At 38.7% G+C, this 25619-nt stretch overlaps 1 protein-coding gene across 6 annotated transcripts in view; it reads right to left on the bottom strand.

Moving 5' to 3' along the window:
* ESR1 (estrogen receptor 1) overlaps positions 1 to 25619 on the bottom strand; it is a 357503-nt gene that overhangs the window by 193744 nt on the left and 138140 nt on the right. For all 6 annotated transcript variants that reach the window (XM_057738591.1, XM_057738593.1, XM_057738590.1 and 3 more), the window contains one exon: positions 23469 to 23659. In XM_057738591.1, the coding sequence (XP_057594574.1) occupies positions 23469 to 23659 (191 nt within the window). The remainder of the gene's footprint in view (positions 1 to 23468; positions 23660 to 25619) is intronic.

Here is a 25619-nt window from a genome sequence, read left to right as displayed (position 1 = left end):
CTAATACTTCCACAGTTAAAGATATGAGAGCTTAGTCATATGAAATACATTCATCAGTAGGTTACAACATATATTATACAAAAATCTTTCTAGTAACCTTTCAGCACACTCCAGCATAAAATAAAGAGAGAAAAGAGAAAGTAGAAAGTAACATGTTGAGGAAGTAAATAAAAAACTTACATTCTGTGAAAGAACAGCTGCAGTATTATGTTTAGAACTATAGTTTGACTCATATTAAAGTGAATATTCTCTGATTTACAGCCAATGCAATGAGCCAAATAAAATGAAACAGAATTTGGCTGTCTCAGTGGACACATTCCTAAAAATCCAGTGAGGACATTCAATGTGCCATGATTTGAACGATTTCACAACCACATCTGTATGTAACCACATGCAAATAAAAACAGTATGCCTTCATAATGCATGCCCAAATTATATTTTTACAGCTAATCACTTCTAGTATATCCTATCACAGCAACCACCTACAAATGATATTTTAATTTTATTTTTTTAATGAAAGTATTTTTTAATAGAAGTATTATTTATATCTGTCTAGTTTTAAAGGAAATAAATTTTAAAGGAATTCTAGGAAAGATAATTGTCCTGGAAAGTTTCTTTTCCTAAATGAAGTGAAGCGGAAATCTTCTATTTGTCCTCGTCAGACCCTAATCTGCTAAATATTTAGTCAAGGCAACAACATGATCCCTTTCCTTGTCCAGCCTCGCTTACCATGTGCAAAACCACAATTGTTTTAAGCCCCTGGCACAGGATCAAACCAACAGCTGCAATAAAGGAAAACACAATGAAATCAGTAACCACCAGCTCGTTGTCATACCCCAGAGACAATGAACTGTTTTCCATAACGCCTCTTAGGGCTCAACACATAAGTAAGTGCTGTTCCACAGCCCAGAAAAGGACTTTCTGAAATTGCTCCTCTTGGAACAGCTGATAAGTATCAGATAAACAGGAGACCAGTGTGACAACTGGGGCGATGAGCTCCATGCCAGGCCGCCTTCTGCTCACCTCAAGACCCCTCTCCTCTGCTCTGTTCAATTATCTTCAGAGCTTTTCCTCTAGCTTTCTTCCTACTTGTATTCATTTAAAATCCAAACAGGGGTGGCTAAATGCAGTAGAAACAATTTCAAACTGTTCCTGTCCCAAGCTGAAGAGCGGATAAGAGGAAAATGGACGAGCGACAGAGAAATAGAGCAGAGCTGTGCTTCCCCTCCAGGACGCCTAGAATTCCCAATAAGTGCATCACCCAACCCTCCCATCTCCAGGTCATCGTGGTGCTTTAAGGAGAGAATGAAAAGACTGTTTACAAAGATCCAGAGTGGTGTGGAATATGAATGCCCTTCAAGCTGCCACACCTGAATATTCCCTTGTACACATCTGACCATTAAACTGCTACATAAGGGGTTTCATCCATCTTCAGGAGGTCTCCAAAATTAACACCCCAGGTGAAGTTCCTCTCAAACAACCTAGTAAAGATAATGAAAGAAGAAGCAGGAGCTTCTGATTTCATGGTCAGAGGACTCTTCTAGCATGTTTTAACAGATGAATTCAGTCATTTTCTTAAACCAAAGTCCACCTCAAAAATGTGGAAGTAAACCAAAGACAATCCATCAAACTTAGAAAGAACTACTAGTCTTCTTTCTCAGCTTAAATAACAATTTCTCCTAACAAGTAGAAATAAATGGATACTGGTTTTCATTCATTGTATTGCCAGTGAACCTTTACAGGATGGTTGTTGGATAAAACAAAACAAAACCTACACATAAGGAGAATTGTTTTGTACTGAGTTGTACTTATTTGCGTGGTAAATTTAACCCAAAATAGCACAGATAATCAATTTCATGCATTTTTTGGTTCTCATGGCAGAGGACAGTCTCTTCACCATATGCTGCAGGAGCCCTGCAGCCTGGCAAAAAGTGAATATTAGATGCTTAGTAAATGAATGAATGAGAAGCAGAAGTGGTATTAAAATCCACACTGTCTGGGCATCCAGACAGCTCAAGTCTACCCGGTCATACTGCCCAGGAAGGAGCATTTTCTCAGACAAGCCACTTCACCGTGCTTGGAAAGTTTTCTCAGTTCTCAAAGGTCTATATGCTGTCCACACCCCATTGTAGCTGATGAGAACAAGAGAACCTGGAGAAATCTAGAGTCTCCTTACCCCGCCCCTCTCCACAACTAGCCTCGGGAAAGAAAATGGCATAAGTCTGTGGTCTGAACAAGCTTTTTGATGTCTTGGCCCCAGATCTTCATCCGTACAAGAAAAGGGATGAATCTGTCGATCACTGGGGCCCATTCTAGTTATAAACTTTGATTATTCTCTTTCCTCACTTTCCTGAAATACACATTTCCTTTTCATCAGGCTTCTTGGGGTTCTAGATTGATGATTTTTTGCTGCTCCCAAGAGTTTACCTTCACTGGTGGTCACTGCACTAAATGGAAGGAATTTGGGCATATATAGGGAATGTCACAGTGCTAGGAGCACTGAACTCCTATTTCAATCCCAGGCGCCCTGCCATCATGGGTGAACCAGGCAACCTCTCTGGGCCTTTTGATACCTTCCCTAGTGGCTACTAGAGGCCCAGGAAGATAATATATTCAAACATTTAGTCAACCTTAAAACTTTGTGCCAGTGGAAGGTATTACCATGGACTGATATATAGCCACTAAAATAAAATGAGACTTGTATGTACTAATATGGAAACATCTCCAATATACATTATTCAGTGAGAAAAACTAGGCACAGAATATTGTATAGAGCATGATACCACTTATGTTACCAAAATATACATCTGTGTGTGTGAGTGTATGTGTATGTATATTTATGCAATTTTTGGAAGAAACTGTTACTACAGTGTTTACCTATCAAGAAAGGAAGTATGGATTTTGGAATGGGACCACAGGAAGACCTTAACTTTTCATCATATACCATTTTGTACTATTTAACATTTAACCATCTGTATTTGTGTACTCGTTTTTTTTTTAACAATCAAAAAGAAAAAAATATTTTAAAAATTTCTAATCAACACCACCCTGGTGTCAATAATCTTCATTTCTTTTCTGGTTATGCTACCATTCTCATCCAGTAGTTACTTCTATCTACTCAGCAACCCATGGACCATGCGATAAACTTAACCACCAGAACCTCACTAAGCAAGAGAAAACACCACATTTCTTTTATAAAGAATGGGGGAAAGGCTAAATGTGAGCTGCGTTTTTCAGTCTTTGGCTACTCCAGCAGAGAACGAGTAGCAGACACCCAAACCACAGCCAGACTCTCCTGTCTGGAAGCTATCCTGAGTACCTGACTTTCTTCTTGCCCCCGCTGGGCCTGGCACCCCTTGCTTTCCACTGACCCAAGCCTTTGTCTCTGAAGGGTCTTCATCCCCTCCCCATACAGAGGGTGAAGTCATCATTCACTTTTATCCTATGCCAATAGGGTACAAGTAGGCACAGGGGGTGGCCGGATTCTGCTCAATGGATGGTAACAGCCCCACTTCCCCCTGGCAAACAGGACTAACCCCAGCCAACTCTGTACCCCCCTTTTCTCGCCTGTCATCCTAGTGGGAAAAGAAGCCAGCTATGGTTAGGTGGCAGTCCTCACTTCCAGTGTCCCTTTTAGAAGCATTCTTTCCCTTGGGGGATGCAAAAGAACACAGTGGCTAATATAACACAATGGGTTCTGTAGTCCAACTAGCTGGGTTGGACTGATCTTGTTTCTTATACACCTCAGTTCCTCATCTGCAAATGAGAGCAATTTTAGTGCTGACTTCCTAGAATTTTGTGGAGGATTAAGTGAGATGATGCATATGAAACTATAACTTTAAGCCTGGTGCAGGGCAGGTACTCATTAAACATTAACCAGCATTACTATCAGAAACTCAATCTCCAGACCAGCAGAGCTCTACTTTGTAGGGACAGCACCTAAATGACAAAACCTTCAAACTAATCTGTAATAATCTGTCATTTCTTAATGGTTAAACAATCCTTTTTTACCCTTAAGTAATTCTCTTCACATTATATAACTTGCTAGGCTACATTTATACAGTCAAGTGTAAATCATCCAAAACACTACTTCACCCTATCCAAAATTCACTTCAGTCAGCATCAGGCTAACTGTCAGAGCTGGAAACTATTCTATGGCTTGAAAAAGCAAGTGAAAATGTAAGAAAAATAGCTATTTATTTGAACCTCTTAACAAAATACATTCAAACACCTTTTTAAACAACTGAGAATTGCATTCTAACTGTCCAAGAATGTAGGAAAGTCATAACATGCCTCTGAAAAGAGCTAAACGCAACTAATAATTCACTTCTGGGCTTTAAAGTGAACGTGGCTGTCTCTCCTGTCCAAGAAGATAAAGGACAAAGGTTATCATAGTCAGTAAGCCCCAAACCATTAAGCCAATCTGCACTCTGATTCCTGATTCAAACTACCTGAATTATTCTCATTGCTTACAAATGAGAACAGGGAGGAAGGACTACATTTTATTTAACAGAATATATTTCAAGAAGTGTTAAATTTGGTATAATTACCTTTTTGAAATCTATTCTTTCTACTGATTAATAATTTGGTGTCATTCCAAATTCCCATTTTGAAGCAGCAATTATAAAGGTTATTATAAATTTTTTTACTAATTTACTGCAAAATGCTTGTTTAGTTTGGAAGTAGAGACCACTCTTCGGGAATGCTCTCATAGAGATGATATTCTTTGGTGTCATTATCAGGACATAGCAAGATTTAAAATGGCCTATTTAGACTCAACCAACCTTAAAATAAAGTCTATTTCAGTAATTCACATACCCAATAAGTTTAATTTTAAAAGTGTTTGCCTCTAATTCCATACTAAAAGCCCCGTTTTTCTCACACTTCTGACTCTACTGCTACATTGGCAGGTATGACACAGACAGCCCCATGATGACCACTTCTGTAACAATTTTCTTAGAAGAATGCTACGATAACCTGACTTATAGGCCTTTTTACAACAGTTCACCCCATTTAATTGGTACCCGAAACAAAGCCGATTTTGAAGGACCAAGTTTCTACTAAAGTCGTGTAGAAATAAATCAATGTGACCTGTTCTTTCTTGATAAATGATTAATTTCTAGTCCCCTCATTCCAAATATACTATTAAGTTGTTAAATAATTTCGTGCCCTGAATGATAAATCACAGCAATCCCTAGTCCAGTTACGGTTTTAAGCAAAAGGGGAGTCCAAAGCAGGATGGCCCCAGACGAGCCGTGATTGTGGTCTCATTTCTACTGAAAATACAAAACTAAACTCCTTAGAGAAAAAAATGAAGCAATTGAAAGGAAGATACTAATTCACAAACACGAGTAAAATACTAAAAACAGACAAAAATGGATCAAGAAGTGGGACGGTGGGTCAGAACACATCTCACATTCAACTCCCAGTTGCTCAGTGGTCCAAAGGCATCATTAAAAAAAATTGCAAGCATCAGCCTCGGTGTTCTTCCAATCATCCTGACAACATCTCAGAGTCATCCCCTTTCTCTCCCTCAAAATTCAATCTGCTGTGAATCGTTGCCTGTTCTACTTCCAAATCAACTGCTGCCTCTTCTTCGGCAAAGCAGCCTTTCCACGTGGTGATGGCTGGGCCCCCATCGGCTGCCGGGCCACACGTCCTGTGATCCTCTATTGGTTCCCAGTTCCATCCAATTTTACCTCTCACCTTGTCTATTGCAATGGTTTCTTGACTCCGACATATTCACCATGTGCAAGCAAACTACACAAGGGCAAACAGACGAATACAGTAGCAGCAGCAGTAGTAGTTGTAGTGATAGCATAGTAGTAGTAATATAATATTGTTGTAGTAGTAGTATTTCAAAGAGCTACCTTCTTGAAGAGGTAAAAATGAAGGGCTTTAAAAAAAAATTGGATGGCCTTAAAAAATAAAATTAATTTGGATACAGGAGTTCCAGCATTATGACAGTCAAGTGAGAAAATTTCCTACCTCTAAAAAGAAAATCACTAAGACATTCTTGCACATTTCTGAGTTAATGCAACAAAAGACTGTTTCTGCCCCAAGGCAAGAAGAAACAGCTCATCTCAGAGGTACATTAGCACAGAGAAGATGCCCTCCACCACTGACCCCAACCTGGGGCAGCCAGAAGCCACCAATGCAGAGCTCAGAACTCCCTGGGACACCAGACAGCTTATTCAAGGAGACCAGAACATCTGCTCCTTGTCACTGAGTAGTTAGTTCTCTATCCCAAGGCCTTCTTAAAGGTATAAATTTACTTTTTGTGAAAAACAAACAAAAATGAATAGAACCATTACAATGATTAGTCCACTACAGCCAAAGGTAACTCTTTGCTTTCAATTTTTCCAGCTGCTTCAAGATGACTTTCCTACCTTTTATCCAACCACTTTCAGAATAAAAAGTACAAAATTTCTAAACGAAGAAGTGGGAGCAGAATGAATTGCTAAAGTTCATGTCATCAGTCATGATGCCATTGTCACGGGGAGTTATGGCAAAGGATAGACAAGAGAGGTGAGGATCAAGCACTGTCTCCAGACTGATCAACTCATGTATGTTGTCCACATGTGCAGTACGTTCTTCAAACATAAGATGCGAATGCATTTGAAAGCACCACTCTTTTCATGAAAGCTTACTGTCAGGATGTGTTTTCTCAATCAGACCTCAGATTTTATCCCCTTTCAAAGTGATCCTTTTTCTTGAAAGGTCTGGGAAATGCTAGTCTAATTCATAGTCTGGTACCTTAGTCAAAAGGCTAAGACAGCAAGGGAAAAAAGCCACATTCTAACGCAAAGCTCTGTGAATTTCACTGGCTGTCCGGCCATATTCAAATCAAAGGGGGAAACTCCTACTAATATGAGTCCTCTTGAATGACTAAATTTTAAGTCTCTGATTGATTGGGGACATCCTTTGGAATATAAAGACTTTTGCATGCTGTGGGACTTGAGAACTATGAAAAGGAAGTTGAGAGCTGCTAGTTCTGGACATCAGGATTGCAATTCCCCATTTCAACCGGGTTTCAGTTTTATTAGTGTGTAACTGTCATCAACAACTGTTAACACTCAAGGCCCTCCCAGAAGGCTGGGTCTTCCTGCCTGGGATGTACGATTTGGGTAAACAATCACTGTTTGGCTGCATAACTGAAATACTTCATCCTTGCCAGTCAGACCAGCTACTCTAAAGACCTAGATTCCTTAGGTATCATTGACACGAGGCCTTTCACCTCCTCTGCTATAGTTTCTCAGCAATACATAAGGAATAGTACTTTATTGGTCTCAGCTACCTCATGTCCACCTGATGCAATTTCACTTGGGCCCATGAATAATAAAATGAAAGCTGTACTTCAGTGCAAATGTGTCTTCTTGCAAACAGAGAATTAAGAAGTTTTGAAACTCAAGTATGAAGACTTGCTAGAATAGAAAACCCTAAAGACTCTACCAGAAAACTGGTAGCACTAATTGATGAGTTTAGTAAAGTAGCAGGATACAAAATTAATGCACAGAAATCTCTTGCATTCCTATACACTAACAATGGAAGAGCAGAAAGAGAAATTAAGGAAACTCTCCCATTCACCACTGCAATAAAAAGAATAAAATACCTAGGAATAAACCTGCCTAAGGAGGCAAAAGATCTGTATGCAGAAAACTTTAAGACATTGATGAAAGAAATCAAAGATGACACAAACAGATGGAGGGACATACCATGTTCCTGGATTGGAAGAATCAACATAGTGAAAATGACTGTACTACCCAAAGCAATTTACAGATTCAATGCAATCCCGATCAAATTACCAATGGCATTTTTCACAGAACTTGAGCAAGAAATCTTACGATTTGTATGGAAACACAAAAGACCCCGAATAGCCAAAGCAATCTTGAGAAGGAAAAATGGAGCTGGTGGAATGAGGCTTCCTGACTTCAAACTATACTACAAGGCCATAGTGATCACGACAGTATGGTACTGGCACAAAAATAGAAAGGAAGATCAATGGAATAGAATAGAGAACTCAGAAGTAAGCCCAAACACATATGGGCACCTTATCTTTGACAAAGGAGGCACGAGTATACAATGGAAAAAAGACAGCCTCTTCAATAAGTGGTGCTGGGAAAACTGGACAGCAACATGTAAAAGAATGAAATTAGAACACTTCCTAACACCATACACAAAAATAAACTCAAAATGGATTAAAGACCTCAAGGTAAGGCCAGACACTATAAAACTCCTAGAGGAAAACATAGGCAGAACACTCTATGACATACATCAAAGCAAGATCCTTTTGGACCCACCTCCTAGAATCATGGAAATAAAATCAAGAATAAACAAATGGGACCTCATGAAACTTCAAAGCTTTTGCACAGCGAAAGAAACCATAAGCAAGACTAAAAGGCAACCCTCAGAATGGGGGAAAATACTTGCCTATGAAACAATGGACAAAGGATTAACCTCCAAAATATACAAGCAGCTCATGAAGCTTAATACCAAAAAAGCAAATAACCCAATCCACAAATGGGCGGAAGACCTCAATAGACACTTCTCCAAAGACATACAGATGGCCAACAAACACATGAAAAGATGCTCAACATCACTCATCATCAGAGAAATGCAAGTCAAAGCCACAATGAGGTATCACATCACACCAATCAGAATAGCCATCATCACAAAATCTGGAAACAACAAATGTTGGAGAGGGTGTGGAGAAAAGGGAACTCTCCTGCACTGTTGGTGGGAATGTAAGTTGGTCCAGCCACTATGGAAAACAATTTGGAGGTTCCTTAAAAAACTACAAATAGAACTACCATATGACCCAGTAATCCCACTCCTGGGCATATACCCAAAGAAAATCATAATCCCAAAAGAAACTTGTACCATAATGTTTATTGCAGCACTATTTACAATAGCCAGGACATGGAAGCAACCTAAACGCCCATCAACAAATGAATGGATAAAGAAGATGTGGCATATATACACAATGGAATATTACTCAGCTATAAAAAGGGATGAGATGGAGCTATATGTAATGAGGTAGATAGACCTAGAGTCTGTCATACAGAGTGAAGTAAGTCAGAAAGAGAAAGACAAATATTGTATGCTAACTCACATATATGGAATCTAAAAATGGTACTGATGAACTCAGTGACAAGAACAAGGACGCAGGTGCAGAGAATGGACTGGAGAACTCGAGGTTTGGGAGGGGGCGGGGGGTGAAGGGGAAGCTGAGACGAAGCGAGAGAGTAGCACAAACATATATATACTACCAACTGTAAAATAGATAGCCAGTGGGAAGTTATTGTATAACAAAGGGAGTTCAACTCGAGGATGGAAGATGCCTTAGAGGACTGGGACGGGGAGGGTGGGGGGGACTCGAGGGAGGGTGGGGGGGGAGTCAAGGGAGGGAGGGAATACGGGGATATGTGTGTAAAAACAGATGATTGAACTTGGTGTACCCCCCAAAAAATAATAAATAAATAAATAAAATTAAATGAAGACTTGCTAGATACATAACAATTTTTCTCTCCTAAGGAAAGAGAAAAGGAGATACTAGTGTGAAATGAATCAATTATAACATGGATCTTTAAAATAATTTTTTATTACACAAGTAAATATGCTTATTAGAAAAATTAAAATGCAGATTAGCAAAAGATTAAAATTTAGTCATAATCCTATGACTCAGAGATAGTCACTGTTAATATATTGTAGTAAATATTTCCAAAGTCTGTCAGTACTTCTTTCCCTCTCTACATAAGTGTGTATGTGAAAGTGTGTATTTATGTATGTACATATGTGTGTGTGCATACATGTGTGAATACACACACACACGCTCATAGAAGTGTTTACAAGAAACCTCTGACTCAAAGACTTTCTCCTGTCTTGTATTCAGAAACAGTGACTCTCTAAGAAGCATTTAATGAGTAATACATAGTCCACAGGGCCCTTAACAGTACTTGTATTTCTAGGAAAATGGATCCAAATCAGGAATTGTGACTCTGATGCCCTTACTTGGTTCAGGAAGGAGATGCAAAAACAAGAAAAAGGAGCCCCAGAGTTGAACTAGCCCTCCTGGTCCTCACGTGGATTTACAAAAAGTCAGGAAGGAACACAGCCAGAACAGGTGGCAGAGTTAAAAAAAAAAAAAAAAAAAGCCCATTTCTGGGATCTAAATTCACGTATCGCTGTCATCTTATGCCTTTACACCAACTGCACCAACAGTACCAACCTTAGGATAAAGTATTATATAGAAAGAATGGAAGAGAGAGGAAATGAAATCCTCCAAACACCCTTTACAAAATTGATGAAAGCTCACCAAACCATTTTTTTTTCTTCTCTGAGATCAGGTTTACTGCCACAATTTTAAAAAATTAAAGGATGCATCTAAGTTTACCATCTACTAGTGGTTCACATTACAGGGAAGTTTATGTCAACACTTAGAAGTGAAAATCTCTAGCCATTTTTAAAAACACCCTTTCATAAATGTTTCATAAAATTAAAACCAGGAAAAAAAATCAAGAAAGTTACAAACATAAAAGTTATAGAGTCTAAGCTAAGCCTACTTAAACATATCTTAACTTGGGACCAATTGTTTTCTTCCACATCATATATCAAATATATTTACCCGCATAATAGCTACATTATATATTATTATAAAGGAATATCTTCAGATTTTTATTAACATCACTCCCACGTCAAACTTCAAAAGTAAACTGAAATAGCACATTATCCTGGAAATGAGTAAAGTATTATCAACCTCTGAATGCATGATAGACTTACTACTAATGATAGCAGTACAGATATACACATGAAATATGTTTTTAAAATATGTTACAAATAATAAAAACCCATGTATACGTATATGTGTGTGTGTGTAACTGAATCATTTTGCTGTACACCTGAATCTAATACAACATTGTGAATCAACATTTCAATAAAAATTTTAAAAAATAAACTACAAATAAACTTCAAAAGTGAAAAAGAAAAAAACCCCTACTCCCCTAAAATACTGTATAATGCTCTACAGCATTAAACATACAGAAGTAAGCCAGGCAATCACAGCAATAAATCACACAGTACACAACTACTGAGTCCACGTGCCACAACTATTGAAGCCCTAGAGCCTGTGCTCCACAACAAGAGAAGCCACCTCACTGAGAAGCCCGCGCATCACAACAAAAAGTAGACCCCGTTTGCTACAACTAGAGAAAGCCCGTGCGCAGCAACAAAGACCCATCAGAGCCAATAAATAAATGAATAAAAAAAAAAATCACAGGGCACTTACACTGAAGTAGAACTCTCTGCCTGGTCCTCTGAGTAGAGTATCAATTTCAACACCACAATGTCTTCAACTTTACTCCAGTGCACTGTGCCCACTCCTTCCTCTCAACTCATAACCTTATCTTCCGAGATACTCCTTTGTTCCTTTATGCAGCTTTGAGGCATCTCCTGCAGTGCTGAGTTTAATGCTTCTGTGGTTTAGTGTGTATTATTACAATCTTTCCATTTTTGTACAGGCTGAATTCTTAATTGGATCTCAGAGTCTATGGATTTTATACTTTGCATTTCCCCCAGGGCTAAAAAAAAATTGATCATTCCAGAAATATCTGTTGCATAAAAAATCTTGTTCTAAGTCTCTGAGCTCCAAGAGTTAGCCCTCTTGGGTAGAGTGGCTGGAGGAACTTGAACAGGGAAGTCTGCAGGCTAAGAAGACACAAACTAAGAAGAGTACAACAAGGAAAAATAAGAATTGGGTAAAAGACAGCCAACACTTCTTAGGAGTCAGGTTCGGTGGTGAGAGGGGAGAGAATGGCATGTACCAGATAACACAAGGCAGAGGGAGAACAACTCCCACAAGGAGCTGGTGAAGACATCGACCAAATTAACTTGCTAAGAACAGAGGCCAGTACGCAGAACTGCGCACGGTGATGTTGGTCGAGAGGGCAGAGATGGGGCCGGTCAGCAGGCACTTGTGTAGCGAGAAGAGTGAGCAACATGCTAGCAGCAAGAAAAACAAAATAAAGAGGAGAACCATCTCCAAGGTGACTGCGATCTCCCATCGTGTCACTAGTTAGTAGTAGTGGTAAGTGCATGTCTACATAATTTTCAAATGAAATCTCTCATTAGGAACTCTGAAGTGTCAAAGGAACAAAACTATTCTGAATTTTGATTATTTTAAGAACTGTAATTTATCTTCTCTTGTGTATAAGGAAAATATTGTGTGCACCACTTAATGAAATACAGTAAAGTGTATACAGGGGTCTTTTAAATCACTGTGCTTAGATTTGAATCACAAAAAAATGTATATTTATAAATGTAATCTAGCCACTCATCCCTGCGAGATGATTTAAGAATTTCTTTACTTACTTACTCCATACTTCCTAATACATGTTTTGGTTTTTGGTTTTTTTTTTCCAGAACTTTATTGGAGTATAATTGCTTTACACTGTTGTGCCAGTTTCTGCTGTATGACAAGGTGAAGTAGCTGTATTTATACATATATCCCCATATCCCCTCCCTCTTGAGCAGCCCTCCCACCCTCCCTACCCCACCCCTCTAGGTCATCACCAATCATCGAGTTGATCTCCCTGTGTTACACAGCATCTTCCCACTAGCTATCTATTTTACATTTGGTGGTGTATACATGTCTATGCTACTCTCTCACTTCATCCCAGTTTCCCCTCCCTTCCCACCCCCCACCCCCAGACCCGTGTCCTCTACATCTGCATCTTTATTCTTGACCTGCCACTGGGTTCATCAGTACCATTTTTTTAGATTCCATACATATGTGTTAGCATACAGTAATACATGGCTTTGAAACTGCTAAATGAATCAGATAAAGATGATGTTCATTTGGATAAAATTTAAAATCCATGTACTCTTTCCCAAAGAAAATAGAAAGAACAGTACCTATGGCAGAGAGAAATTATACTTTAATAATTAAATTGCTTACTTTGTTCCTTTATTTCTAGCAACTGAAAAAAAATATATCTTTTTATTTCAGCTAAAGGAAGATGAAAATGTGAGGAAAATAATAGAATGCTTTCCCCACTATATTCTCTCTTTCTCAAGTAAAGCCCTTCTTTTCTTTAAAAATGTTAAATCTGCTCTAAAATTCACACATGAGCAGAGAATTAACATAACTGCAAGAAAAAGTGGATAGCAGATCTATAAAACAGATTTTTCTTGAGTGTTGCTATTTTTCAGTCCAAAAGCCAGGCAAGCAGGTTATAGTATAACGTGTATACACAGTTCTGAAATAGCAAAATATAATATATGGTTCAGAAATGAGCAGATTACATCTCAAAGCATACTTTTCTCTGAATGGGTATCAGAGAATCAGGCCATTCTCTCTGAAAGGATCTAAAAGGAAATAGCATTTTAAAGGTATCAACAGTAGCTTTCTACGAAGGAGTGGGAAATTTAGGCAGGATTAGGACATGGACCGCCATTGGTAGGTTTTATAAGAACAGTGTTAGCGCACAATTTTGAGGGCTAGTTAATGCCCTTTGAAAATACGCCCATTAAAGGCTATCTATAATTTCTATGCGAAATTATTGCCACTCATAAACAGGGCTTTCTAATGGAATTGTTGATAAGCTTAACCACTCTATATGGGCACAAAGTCTGCTACTTTAATGGAAACAGTCGACACCATAACCAGGACAGAACCATTTAGTGGGGAAATTGGAAATTTAATTTCAATCAGATGAACAAAAAGAGGAAAAAGAATGCTTGAAGTGGTAGCATAAAAAAAACCAGCGATTAAAAACATTTGGAACCTTCACTTACCCTTCAAAGGCATTTGTTGCCATGGTACTTAAAGACCTCTGAAAGCTTCAGCTGTGTCCACAAGAGCTGCCAAGAAATAGGGATTCTATACTGATTTTATTTGTCAGATGCATTTTGTCTTAATTATCTCCAAGATAAAGATTACTTGGCCGAAGGATAGAAAAAAAAAAAAAGAAGAAGAAGAAGAGCTACTGTCATTTCACAGGTAGAAAGACTATGGTTTTGCTTTTCTGAACCCTTCTTCAAATGCATGCATGCGCGCGTGCACCTCTAATTTTCATACTGTAACATTAAAGAGTAACTAGCACTTAAAATTGGTAATATGGATGGCATTCTTACATGGAAGGAGGTTTTCCGGTCTTAATTTTAGGGTTGTGCCTTTCTTTTTCTCTGTTGAGAACCAGGAGCCAAACATCATGCAAATTTACCAATAGCTGGAGGTAAGACTTTTCTTTTAAAAAGTTTCATTATAAATGCTTGCATTTGAAAATTACACAATAGCTCACATGTATACACACTAAAACTCTTCTGCCCTTTGGCCCAATTGTCTTATTTCTCTGTTGCACAATTTGCATGTTTCTGGGTTAGAAAACATGTTTATGGACTCCCACAGTATTAACAATTTGGGGGGAGAAAAGATTGCTTTTTATTTGAACATCATAAAAATCCTTATATTCGCTCCTGCGGTTTACTGTTTGTACAGCTAATGTGTTGGTACCAGCATGTTCTCAAATTATAAGATCCTGGAGAGCAGCATTTGGCCCTATTGGGCTAATTTGTGATTTTCCTGTTTAGAAGGGCCTTGAACATACACTTTTGATAATGAGAGTGCTTCTTACAAGGTTTTGGTAAGATCCAGGGAACTCATATTATCATGAGGATCAGGAGGATGTTTCCGGAGTTACTTCTTCATTATTAATAATGGACAACCTTCAGGAAGTAGTTAAACCATTCATTTCACCAAGTTTCTTTAAAACTAATTGAGGAAACTGATTCCAATTTCCACCCCTGTACCGTCTGCAGAGTGCTGCTTCTGTTTCTGGAGCTGTTGGATGATTCTAACTGGATGTTCAGCTATCACGTCAAAAAGTATGTCTGGAATTGAACTTACTCTGCCCCTCTCTAATGGCCTTGCTCTTGATTTTCCCAGTTCAGGTGATGACACTGTCATTTTCCTCTGTTTTTGAACCTCTTTAACTTCCTTCTTTTCCAGATACTTAATACTGAATCATCTTAAAACAAAGTAGATACTTTCATTATAATATCCTTTGTTGTATTCCTTTTTTCCTATTTCACAAATACCAAAGTCCAGGTTTTTAGTATGTCTAAGGTATGTGAAACCAGCCAAATTCACCCTCGTGCTTTTAGTTGCTCCCCTCTCTGGTCTCTCCTATAATGCCTCCGGCAGATTAATCTTAATTAAAGACTGTTTTGTCCTCTCTCTCCTGTGATTGAAAAAATGTAATGGCTTTGTGTTCCTTAAAGCAAACTGATCTTAGTCATCCTTTCATTCTTGTATTTATTCATTGACTCCTGTAATAGCCTTGATTTGGGCCTTACCTTTGGGAAACTCACAGTCAGTAAGAGACAGACACACATACACAAGTACAAGCAGACCTCGGAGATTTTGAGGATTGGGTTCCAAACCACTGCAATAAAGTGAATATCACAATAAAAGGAGTCATAAGAATTTTTTGGTTTCCCAATACATAGAGAAGTTATGTTTATACTATACTGTCATCTATTGTGTGCAATAGCATTACGTCTTAAACAATGTACATGCCTTAATTAAAAAATGCTTTATTGCTAAAAAATGCTAACCATCATCTGAGCCTTCAGCCAGTCATAATCCTTTTGCTGGTGGAGGGTCTTGCCTCAACATTGATGACTGATAACTGATCAGGGTGATGGCTGCTGAAAGTGACAATTTCTTTTTTTTTTTTTAATTTATTTATTAATTATTTTTGGGGGGTACACCAAGTTCAATCATCTGTTTTTATACACATATCCCCGTATGACAATTTCTTAATATAAGGCAACAATGAAGTTTGCTACATCGACTGACTTTTCCTTTGACTTGAACAATCAGAGGCCACTGTAGAGTTATTAACTGGCCTAAGTTTAATATTGTTATGTCTCAGAGAATAGGGAGGCCCAAGGAGAAGGACAGAGACTGGGGAACAGCTCATCGGTGGAGCAGTCAGAACACACAACATTTATCAACTAAGTTCACCTTCACATCTGGGTGCTGTTCATGATGCCCCCCAAACGATTACAGCAGTAACATCAAAGAAAACTGATCAGAGACCACCATAACAAACACAGTAATAATGAAAAAGTTTGAAATATTGTGAGAATTACTAAAATGTGATATGGAAACATGAAGTGAGCAAATGCTGTTGGAAAAATGGTGCCAATAGACATTTGAGGCAGGGTTGCCACAAACCTTCAATATGTAAAAAAACGCAGTATTTACAAAGAGCAGTAAATCACTGTGCAATAAAACAAGGTATGCCTGTACCGGCAATCCTAGGCAATGGGAACAGTCATCCCGCAGCATCCTTGGGGGATTGATTATAGGATCCCCCTCAGATACCACAATATGTGGCAGTTGCAGTGCCTTATACAAAATAGCTGTAGCATTTGCATATGACCTACACACATCCTCCAGTATACTTTAAATCATCTCTAGATTATTTATAATACCTAATATAATGTAAATGCAAATAGTTGTAAATACAATGTAAACGCTATGTAAATAGTTGGCTGGCACAAGGAAAATTCAAGTTTTGCTTTTTGGAACTTTATGGATTTTTTTTTAAATATTTTTAATCCAGGGTTAGTTGAACCCACAGACACAAAGTGTGGAGTGTAATACAGAGTGCCGAGCGGAGAGAGAACTTCTGCATTAAAATCAGAGGTTTGATGACAGTCACTTTGAGGAGGACAAGAAGAAATTGTACAGGTAAATCTGGAAAGAAATTCCTGGCTAAGCAATGGAATGGTCATGTTTGAGTAACAGCAAGTAGTAGGCTAGAGAGTCTACTTCAGAAGTAGAAACAGTGACTTTAAAACAACTAGAAAAATAGGCTATGGCAAGACTGGGGAAATCCTTGAATGCTTGGTTGTCTAAGGATTATTCCATGGGCGTGAAAGTCATCAAAGAATTCTGTGCAAAGTATTGACATGATTAGTGATTTACTAATGTGTATAGACTGTCAGTACAGACGGGTTTGGAAGAAGGAAAACAAATGAAATAAATGACAAATGAAGAAAGCAAAAAGAAAAAGTAAATTATTGCAGTGATCCTGGTGAAAGTTAATGGGCAAACTCTGAGCAGTGGGAATTGGATGGACAGACATTAAAGAGATAGACACAACAGGATTACACAACAGTTCTGACAGGAACCATCACAGGGAAGGACTGCAAAGTGAAAAGATGAGGGTAACTAACTCCAAGCTTTTAAGTGTGGATGCCTGAGGGAATGGTTCGGGAACCAATATAAAAGCAGTTAGGAGGAGTGGCTAGTGTCAGGGATACACAGGAGTCGCTAAGAAGCAAGGTTGATACAGCGGGGAGCTAGACTTGGGAGATACTTACATAGCTGTAATACTTTAGGTCTTAAATGCTGTTCCCTAGGGCTGTCATAACAAAGTACCACAAAGGAGTAACAACATAAAGTATTGCCTCACAGTTCTGGAGGCTGAAAGTCTGAAATCAAGGTGTCAGCGGAGCCACGCTCCCCCTGAAACCTGTAGGGAAGAATCACTTGCCTCCTGGTGTTTGCCAGCAATCCTTGGTGCTCCTTGCTGGTAGATGCTTCACTTGAATATCTCTCTCCATCATCTCATGGCATTCTCCTCCCTGTCTCTCTGTCCAAATTTCCTCTTCCAGTAAGAACATTAGTCATATTGATTTAAGGCCCTGCCCTATTCTAGTATGGCCTCATCTTAACTAATTATATCCACAACGACCCTATTTCCAAACCAGGTGACATTCTGAAGTCCTGCGGGATCAGGACTTCAACATGTCTTTTGGGGAGACACAATTCAACCCATAACAGATATGTACAACATTGCTTAGGAAACTGGGAGGGGAAAAGGATGAGAAGGTGAAGGGAACAGAGGTTGCAAACTCTGGGGAATGCCTGCTTGTAGAGAGATGAAAAGGGAAAATGAAGAGGCACAGAGAAGACAATAAGCCCTCTATTCTTTCGCAGCTGATTTACTCAATTTCTGCTGCGCATTTCTCAGTTTATACTATTTCACATTTCTGGAATTCTTCCCCAAACTTTTTAATGCCTATGAACATCCTCCAATTCTTTCCAGGCCGATATCAAATACACCAGGTGCATTAACACTTCTCTTGCTAGGCTTACCCGAAGAAATAGCTCCCTTCTCTGTGGTCCTCCAGCAGGTTTTATCTACCATTCTTTTGACTTCTTGCCATATTCTATTATTCAACAGACGTGTGCCCAACATGACTATAGACACGGGAGTTATAGCAACAAACAGGGCAGACCAAACCAGAAATCAGCTCTCACTGAGATTCCACCCAAGCTTGGGCAGGAATATTTGAAGCTGGCACCTGTTGCAGACAGATACTAATCAACTAAATGAATAAATTTAAAAGTTCACTAAGGGTTTAAGGGCCTTAAAGGAAAATAAGAAAACTATTTAAAAAAAAAAAAACTAGAGGCAAAGGTTTGTATGGTTTTTTTTGATGGGGTAGTCAGGGGAGACTTCTCTGAGAACGTGATCTTGGACAGAGATTGAATGACAAGAAGCCAGCCAAGTAAAAAGCTGGGTTTTGCAAGCAAAGGTGCAAGGGAACCACATGTGCTAAGGTCCTGAGGAAGGAACACGGGTCGTGTGTTGGGATAAGAGAAAGATGGCCATTGCGGCTGGATTACAGTGATGGGAAGAGAAAGAAGCAGGAATATGACCATGTAGAGCATTTTAAGCCAAGAAAGGAATCTGGACTTTAAGTGCAGTGAGAGTTTTAAGTATAAGATTATATGACCTGATTAACGTATCTAAAAGTTCTCTCCTGCTGTCGAGTGGAGACTAGACGGTAGAGGGGTAAGTGCAGAAATGTGGAGACTAAAGACTTAGTACTTTTGAACTAAGTACTTTTGCATGTACTGCCAGAATCAACTCTGAGCCATATCTCTGAAAGGACCCCAGAGATAAGACAGTTCTATAATGAGAGAGCAGCCTCCACTTCTACCTCATCCTCTGGTCTTTTCCAGACAGGGGTGCACAGGTCAAGACAAAAGGTAACTGGAAATGGGAAACTAAGCATAAAAACAAATCCATCTTGGCCAAACAAGAGTGAGTTCATAAGCAGAGAAGAACTAAGTTCTCTTTTCATAGACCAGCTGAACAGGCCTGGGGTTCTTTAGAAAGTCAGTCTCTGCTTACCCAGGCAGCTGTTGAAGGAGCTATCCAGGGTGCTGGACTCTCACCCTGAAGCTTTCTAAGGCTTAGTAATCCTTGTCGGACCTAAGACCCCCACTGCATTGAACCATAACCAGACTCCACCCTGATGCCATGTCCTTCTGACCTTAGCTAACCTTTAAGCCAACACGTGCCTGGGCCATATCTGTTTGGTGGAATGTTAAGCATCTTCCATAGATGCCTTAAAAAGAAAATATAAAGCGGCAGGGTATATAAACCTATCTATATACCCCTATGGTATATTTAGGGGTATATAGATAGGTTTGAGCCTCCACTGTGCCTCATGACAATTTATAATATAAGACCATAACATGGTCTTTATAGTACTTATTTGTAATATTATTATGACCAAGCAGCGAGCTCCTTGTAGTCCTTTTTCCTTGGAATAACATTCAAAGATAGTACCTGGCTGCTGAACCTATAATCAAATCTGCTAATATAACTCAACCCAGAGTCTCTGCCTACAACACACCTTAAGGAACACTGCTTATATACTTGCAGTGATTAATAAATTCACAGGACAACCAATTTCACTCATCTCCCTTAAATTGTGTCCTTGACTTTGCCTTAAAAAAAAAAAAAAAAAAGTAAGTTCAACTGGAGGCCATTACTCAATTTCTTGAGTAATCAAGTTCACACACTAAGAAGGGGATGAAAATTTGTATGCTTTCAAGTCAAACACTCTACCTCTTCAACTAAACACTTAGACCACTAGAGTAATCTGATGGATACTCACTTCTAGTTCTCCTCTTAAGTAACAAGGAAAACAGGAAGAGCTACAGCATCTTCAAAACTTTCTACCTGAATCATGTCAGACCCTTCACTATCCTTAAATAGGTTTGAGGGGCAGTATGATTTATAAAGTCACAGAAGTTCAGTAAAACTTTTTAGTTCCAAGTTATCAAGACCATAATGAGAAAGACTCGTTGCTCTGGTGTTTTCCTCTTATATGCACAAACAAATCAAATAGATGGAAATGCCATTAAAGTCAAAGGGAAATAAATTGCTTTGTTTTTACACAGTCCAAGAACAAATATATGGCCCAAATGTCTTTGTTTAATCAAATAGTATATTAAGCTTATTAATTTTTATTCATAGAACTCCCCAAACTCTACCTTACCTCCTGGTCTTTGCTTGCACACTCAGTCCCACTTTCATATGATTGAGCACTCATCCTGCCCTTCTTCATTTTGCTCACTTGCAAAATCCTCCAGACAATTTTAAATCTGGAAACTTTCTCTGAGAGCCTGACTCAACCCCCACCAGGAATGAGTGAAGCTTGGACTCCTGTAAGACCTGCACTCACCCTCATCTTGGGACTTATCACACTGTAATTTAATCGCTGGTTTATTTGTCCATCTCTTCTACTACCTTTAAGCTCTATGGCGGTAAGGACTATGTGTTCCCTATAACTGTAGCTCCAGGACCTCACACAGTGCTTTGCCTAGTAGAGGCATTCAATGAACAAATTAATAAATTAGTGAACTTTATAATTTTTAAGGTTCCTCTCTATCTTTAAAAGTTAATAACTCTGCCTTGTTTCCAGGCTTCCTGCAGAACTTTAGACTCAATAATCATCTCATTTAAGAAACCTTCTATAAATGACTTCATACCATGATAAGTAAGAAGTTTCTGAAGCCACATAGAAATTGCATTTGTGTGCAGTTTATGTAGTACGATGTTATATAGTACAATGAAACCCTACTATTTAGTCTGTATGTACAAGATGGAAATCAAATACATATTTTAACTATCAAAGAGTAAGCAAAAATTTTTTTGAATATTTGAACTTGAGATAAAGCCATACCAGAAAATATTTATTTTTATAAGCTTACATTTTCTTCATTGAATTTTTATTAGTATATTTTTCTCCTGCGTTTTCTGTTCTGATGCCTTAACGCCTAGAGACAATACTAAGTTCTATGCGGTGTTACATAGCACACTCCTAAATGCTGAACACACATGATGAAAATAATTTGTGAAAATACTGTCATTGTTCCTTGGAGGAAGATCGTTTCTACCTTCAATTCAGTCTTTTTACATTTATAACTGACAATATTTTCTTTTCTTACATTCATCTACTGTTTTCCCTATCTGTATAATAGCATAGCACTTTATACTGACTTACTCTCTAATCCTATCATGAGAACAAGTACCTTTGCCTCCCCAAATAAATGTCCCAAACAAATTCTAAATTTTGTGGGATTATGGATTGTCTTACAAATATTTTTATTTCTCTCAGACCATCTAGCACAGGTACAGAGTAAGTTCTCAGTAAACATGAAAGACAAAACATTAGATTTGGAAGCCGTCGATTCTCTTTTCATACATTAAATCAGGAGTCAGCAAATTACGGCCCACAGGCCAGTCCTGGTCAGTTACCTGTTTGTATATATAAAGTTTTATTGGCACCCACCAGTTTATTTACACAGTGCGCATGGCTTGCCGGCCACAATGCCAGAGATGAGTAGCTGCCACAGGGACTACAGGACCTGCAAAGCCTAAATAGCTACTCGCTGGTCCTTTGCAGAAAACCTTTGCTGACCCCTGCTCTAAATCATTTTTACAGATGAGGGAACTCAGTCTCAGATAAATGACTTGTCCAAGGTTGTAGTTGAATCTACCCACTAAATCTACCTCTGTAAGGTGATTTTTCCATACCAGATTAAATGCTTGATAAAAATAACAGTATCTTAGATTACATAAAGTTAAATAAAAAGGAGAATCACAAATGAAAATGGCTGTCTAAAGACCTTTAAGGGTTTATACTAACTTAAACCAAAACATAAATATCATTTTTCTAAATTAAGATAGCATTAACATCTACTGGTAAAATTAAATAATCTATGTTGGCATGTATATATATACAAAAATTCACTATCAGATAACATAAATTTTATTAAAATTCTAACAAAAAATGTCCAAGTCTCACAGCAGATTTCTAAAAGATGTTGAAAGTAATAGTTGTCGAAAAAAAAAAGTGCTTTTAAAATGGACCAAGTCAACCTCACACACTACTCTGTTAAGATATGAATAGCCTTTTTAAAAAAATCCATCCACTGGCAATGGAAGCAAAAATAAATAGTGTGTATCATTCCCTAGATTTCACCCCACATCAGGGCAGTGAAGAGCTATAGCAAAAAGTCCATGAGAATAGTGATTCATTCTCTATTCAAAAGTGTCTGCAGTCAGTACCTATTAATTTAGTAGACTCTGGTTTTCAACAAGTTACTTCAGTCTTAATTTCCATAGAGGAAATCACACAAAAACTCCATCAGAAATATTCTTACTATTTATATACTAAATTTGCTTAAACTGAAAAGATAAAGGAATAAGAACAGAGAAAAGTGGTCTAGTGTTAAAAGACAAAAGGTTAATCCAGCTAGCTTCAACAGCTTTCAGACCTCTGTTCTTGTCAAAGGATCTTTAACATAGATATTTTAGGCAGTAAAAATGATTGATATTGCCCCGTGTATCCTACATAGACCATACAGCAACAATATAGACACTCCTGGAGTAGAAATGAAATGTAGCTGGCAGTCTATTGGAAAAGCTGCACTTGGAAAACTGTATACAAGAAAAGGATTGAAGCAGGCATTGGGAATGAAATGAATGAAATGCTACAGGTGCATACTTAGTAACTGCTTGGTACAGATAATACACCCCTTATTACAAGTCACCAGCCATTGAGTCTTCTCATTCTAGCAAAATGTCACATCATCCACTGAGATGACAAAGAGATAGAAGAAGAGCAAGAGAAGAATGAGTTGAATCAGAATTGGTCTGGAGCAAAGATCAGATCAGAATGCTTACCTGGGCAAAGCCAAGTTGGAGAAAAACTATGTATGGATAATTAATATCACACTACATTACGTAAGCCTAGCTGCCTGCAACACATAAATATCCTCCTGCCGTCCCCCAGTCATGGCATGGACAACACCTGAGAGACCCAGCTACTGAAATCCTCTTCCTCTAGCGTTGCTCAAGACTGCTGGGATCCTGCCAAACGGAGGAAGCACAGGGACTCAGCCACAACCGCCCTGGCATTTGCCAACCCCTTCTCCTGGGATCTTGTCTCTCCTCCATGTTTCTACCGTAGATACCAGTGGAGCTGCTAGGTGTTAGTGTTTTGTACAAATGGCTGATCGTGTGCCTTCCTCTCTTGCTTCCCCTCTTAGCATTAAAAAATGGGATAAGTTGTTTTCAAAACACTATTACCTTGAATACTTCTCTTGAAGAAGGCCTTACAGCCCTCGCAAGACCAAACTCCATAATGGTAGCCTGAGGCATAGTCATTGCACACTGCACAGTAGCGGGTCTCCTTGGCAGACTCCATGGCCAGGCCTCCCTTGTCACTGGTGCTGGCCAATCTCTCTCTGCCACCCTGGCGCCGATTATCTGAATTTGGCCTGGGGAAAAAAATAGGAAAAAAAAAAGAAAAGAAAAGAAAAACAGTGAATCCATTAACATTAGAAAAGCAAAACATGCACTCTCCTCTAAAGAACAAGAGGCTTGGAAGAGATAGCAGATCCACTTTATTCTGACATTTTGAAATAATGAATCATAATGTAAGCTAATCTTTCATTACCTTTTGCCGTCTATTGCAGCAAAAGGTGCTTGCCTATTACATTAACCTTGAGGGGAAATTCTTTATTGCAAACTTGCTTAAAAAGTGGACTGCCTACATCAGAATATGTTATCCACAAAATGACAAAATGAAATTAGCTGGTTTCTAATAGACTTATTCATTTTTTCAGGGATTCACAATTAACTCAGAACCATTACAGACCAATGCTCATTCCAATTCTAGACCACATTAAGGGTCTTTAGAAAATGGAGACAGAGCATAAAACAGCTAGAATATTTGAAACTCAGATGAAGTGATGAACAACGTAGAGTATGTGTAGAAAGATAATTCAAAATTTTACGTCATTGTTACCAGATAACGCTGGGCATCAGTTGTTATGACCTGACTCTAATGTGAGGATACTAGTCAATACTCAATATTCCTCTTCAAGAAAATGTCGAATGAGAAGAACAGAGGGACACAAATGATTACACCAACCTTGAAAATTTTCGGGGAGGAAGCCTATCCCGGGAAATAAACTGAGAAGGCACAGCCAGAAAGTTCTAGGAGAACCAAGGAAATGAGGAAGCAAAAAAGTGTAAAGAAGTAGAAAGCTTTAAGAAGGAGAGTGTGATTAATAGTGTCAAGGGGGCAGAAAAGTCCAATAAAACCAGGACTGATAAAGTGAAACCGGATTTGACAAGGAGGACACTTAGCAAGGAGTTTCAGTAGAGAGTACAAGCCAATCCAGTGGGTGGATAGTGGATGGAATGTAAGGAAATGAAAATGAGTGAAGGCCATTCCTTTGAGAACTTGGTTGCGAAAAGGAAGAGAAAGAGATAGGGTGGTCACTAAAGAATATAAAGATAAAAAAAGGTTTTTTTGAATGGAAGAGACCTGAGAAGGCCTCATGGAGACTTAAGGGAATGGGCCAGGAGGGGGGCAATGGTGGAAGGTGTGGAGAAGTGAAAACAGAACAAAGTCAAGAAGAAAAGTAAAGCAGTTGGAATTAAAGACACAGGTAGAAGGAACAGCTTCACGGAAGACACCTTGAAGAAGACACGGAGAAAAGAGGTAAGGAAAGGAGTAGATGTGACTAGGTTTGCATGTCTCATCTAACCAAGTATAGGAGCAGAAATTACATTGACCCAGGATTTGCTAGGCATGTGCAACAGGATAAAGGTGGTATAAGAGAATTGGGGAGTATATGTTGGAGCCTAGCACAGTGCCTGGTATGTAGTTGACACTCAATAATAGTTTGAAATGAATGGAGTGTTCCAGGGTATATGGGGGGAGGGGTGTGGGGGAAGTAGAAAAATATTGAAAGGAGAGATAGAATGAAGCCTATGACATTTAAAAACAAAAACAAAATAAGATGAGATAAAGTGAATTTAAGACAGGGCTTCCAAGGTCTCTTGGTTAAGGAAGCTCATGCTTCCTGCTTTCCATTTCCGGCCCAAATAACCAGACCACCATGACTGTCACCACTCCTCCCCTTCACAAGCCCTGCCTTTCCTTTTAGCTCAGATTTTACAATCCTTCCCTGCCCTTCTCGCTCATTAACACTGTCCACAATTTTGTGGTGGTGGTTCTCAAACTACATTCACCACAACAGTCACAAAATAACTAGCTCCTTGGGTTGTGTACGTCTGACTTTGCCAATTTTTTTCCATTCTAAATGACTTAGCTCTCAGGTTGGCAGCCACAAATAGGAGATCGTTATTTTTTAAAATCCTTAGAGAGTGCTGCCGTGCAGTTTTCAATTCTAGTTCATGTTCTGTTACCCAACTCTTTCCATTTCA

Source organism: Hippopotamus amphibius, chromosome 6 (assembly GCF_030028045.1).
Source record: "Hippopotamus amphibius kiboko isolate mHipAmp2 chromosome 6, mHipAmp2.hap2, whole genome shotgun sequence".
Lineage (NCBI taxonomy): Eukaryota > Metazoa > Chordata > Mammalia > Artiodactyla > Hippopotamidae > Hippopotamus > Hippopotamus amphibius.
The sequence above is the reverse complement of the archived record's forward strand: the minus strand, read 5'-3'. Positions and strand labels throughout refer to the sequence as shown.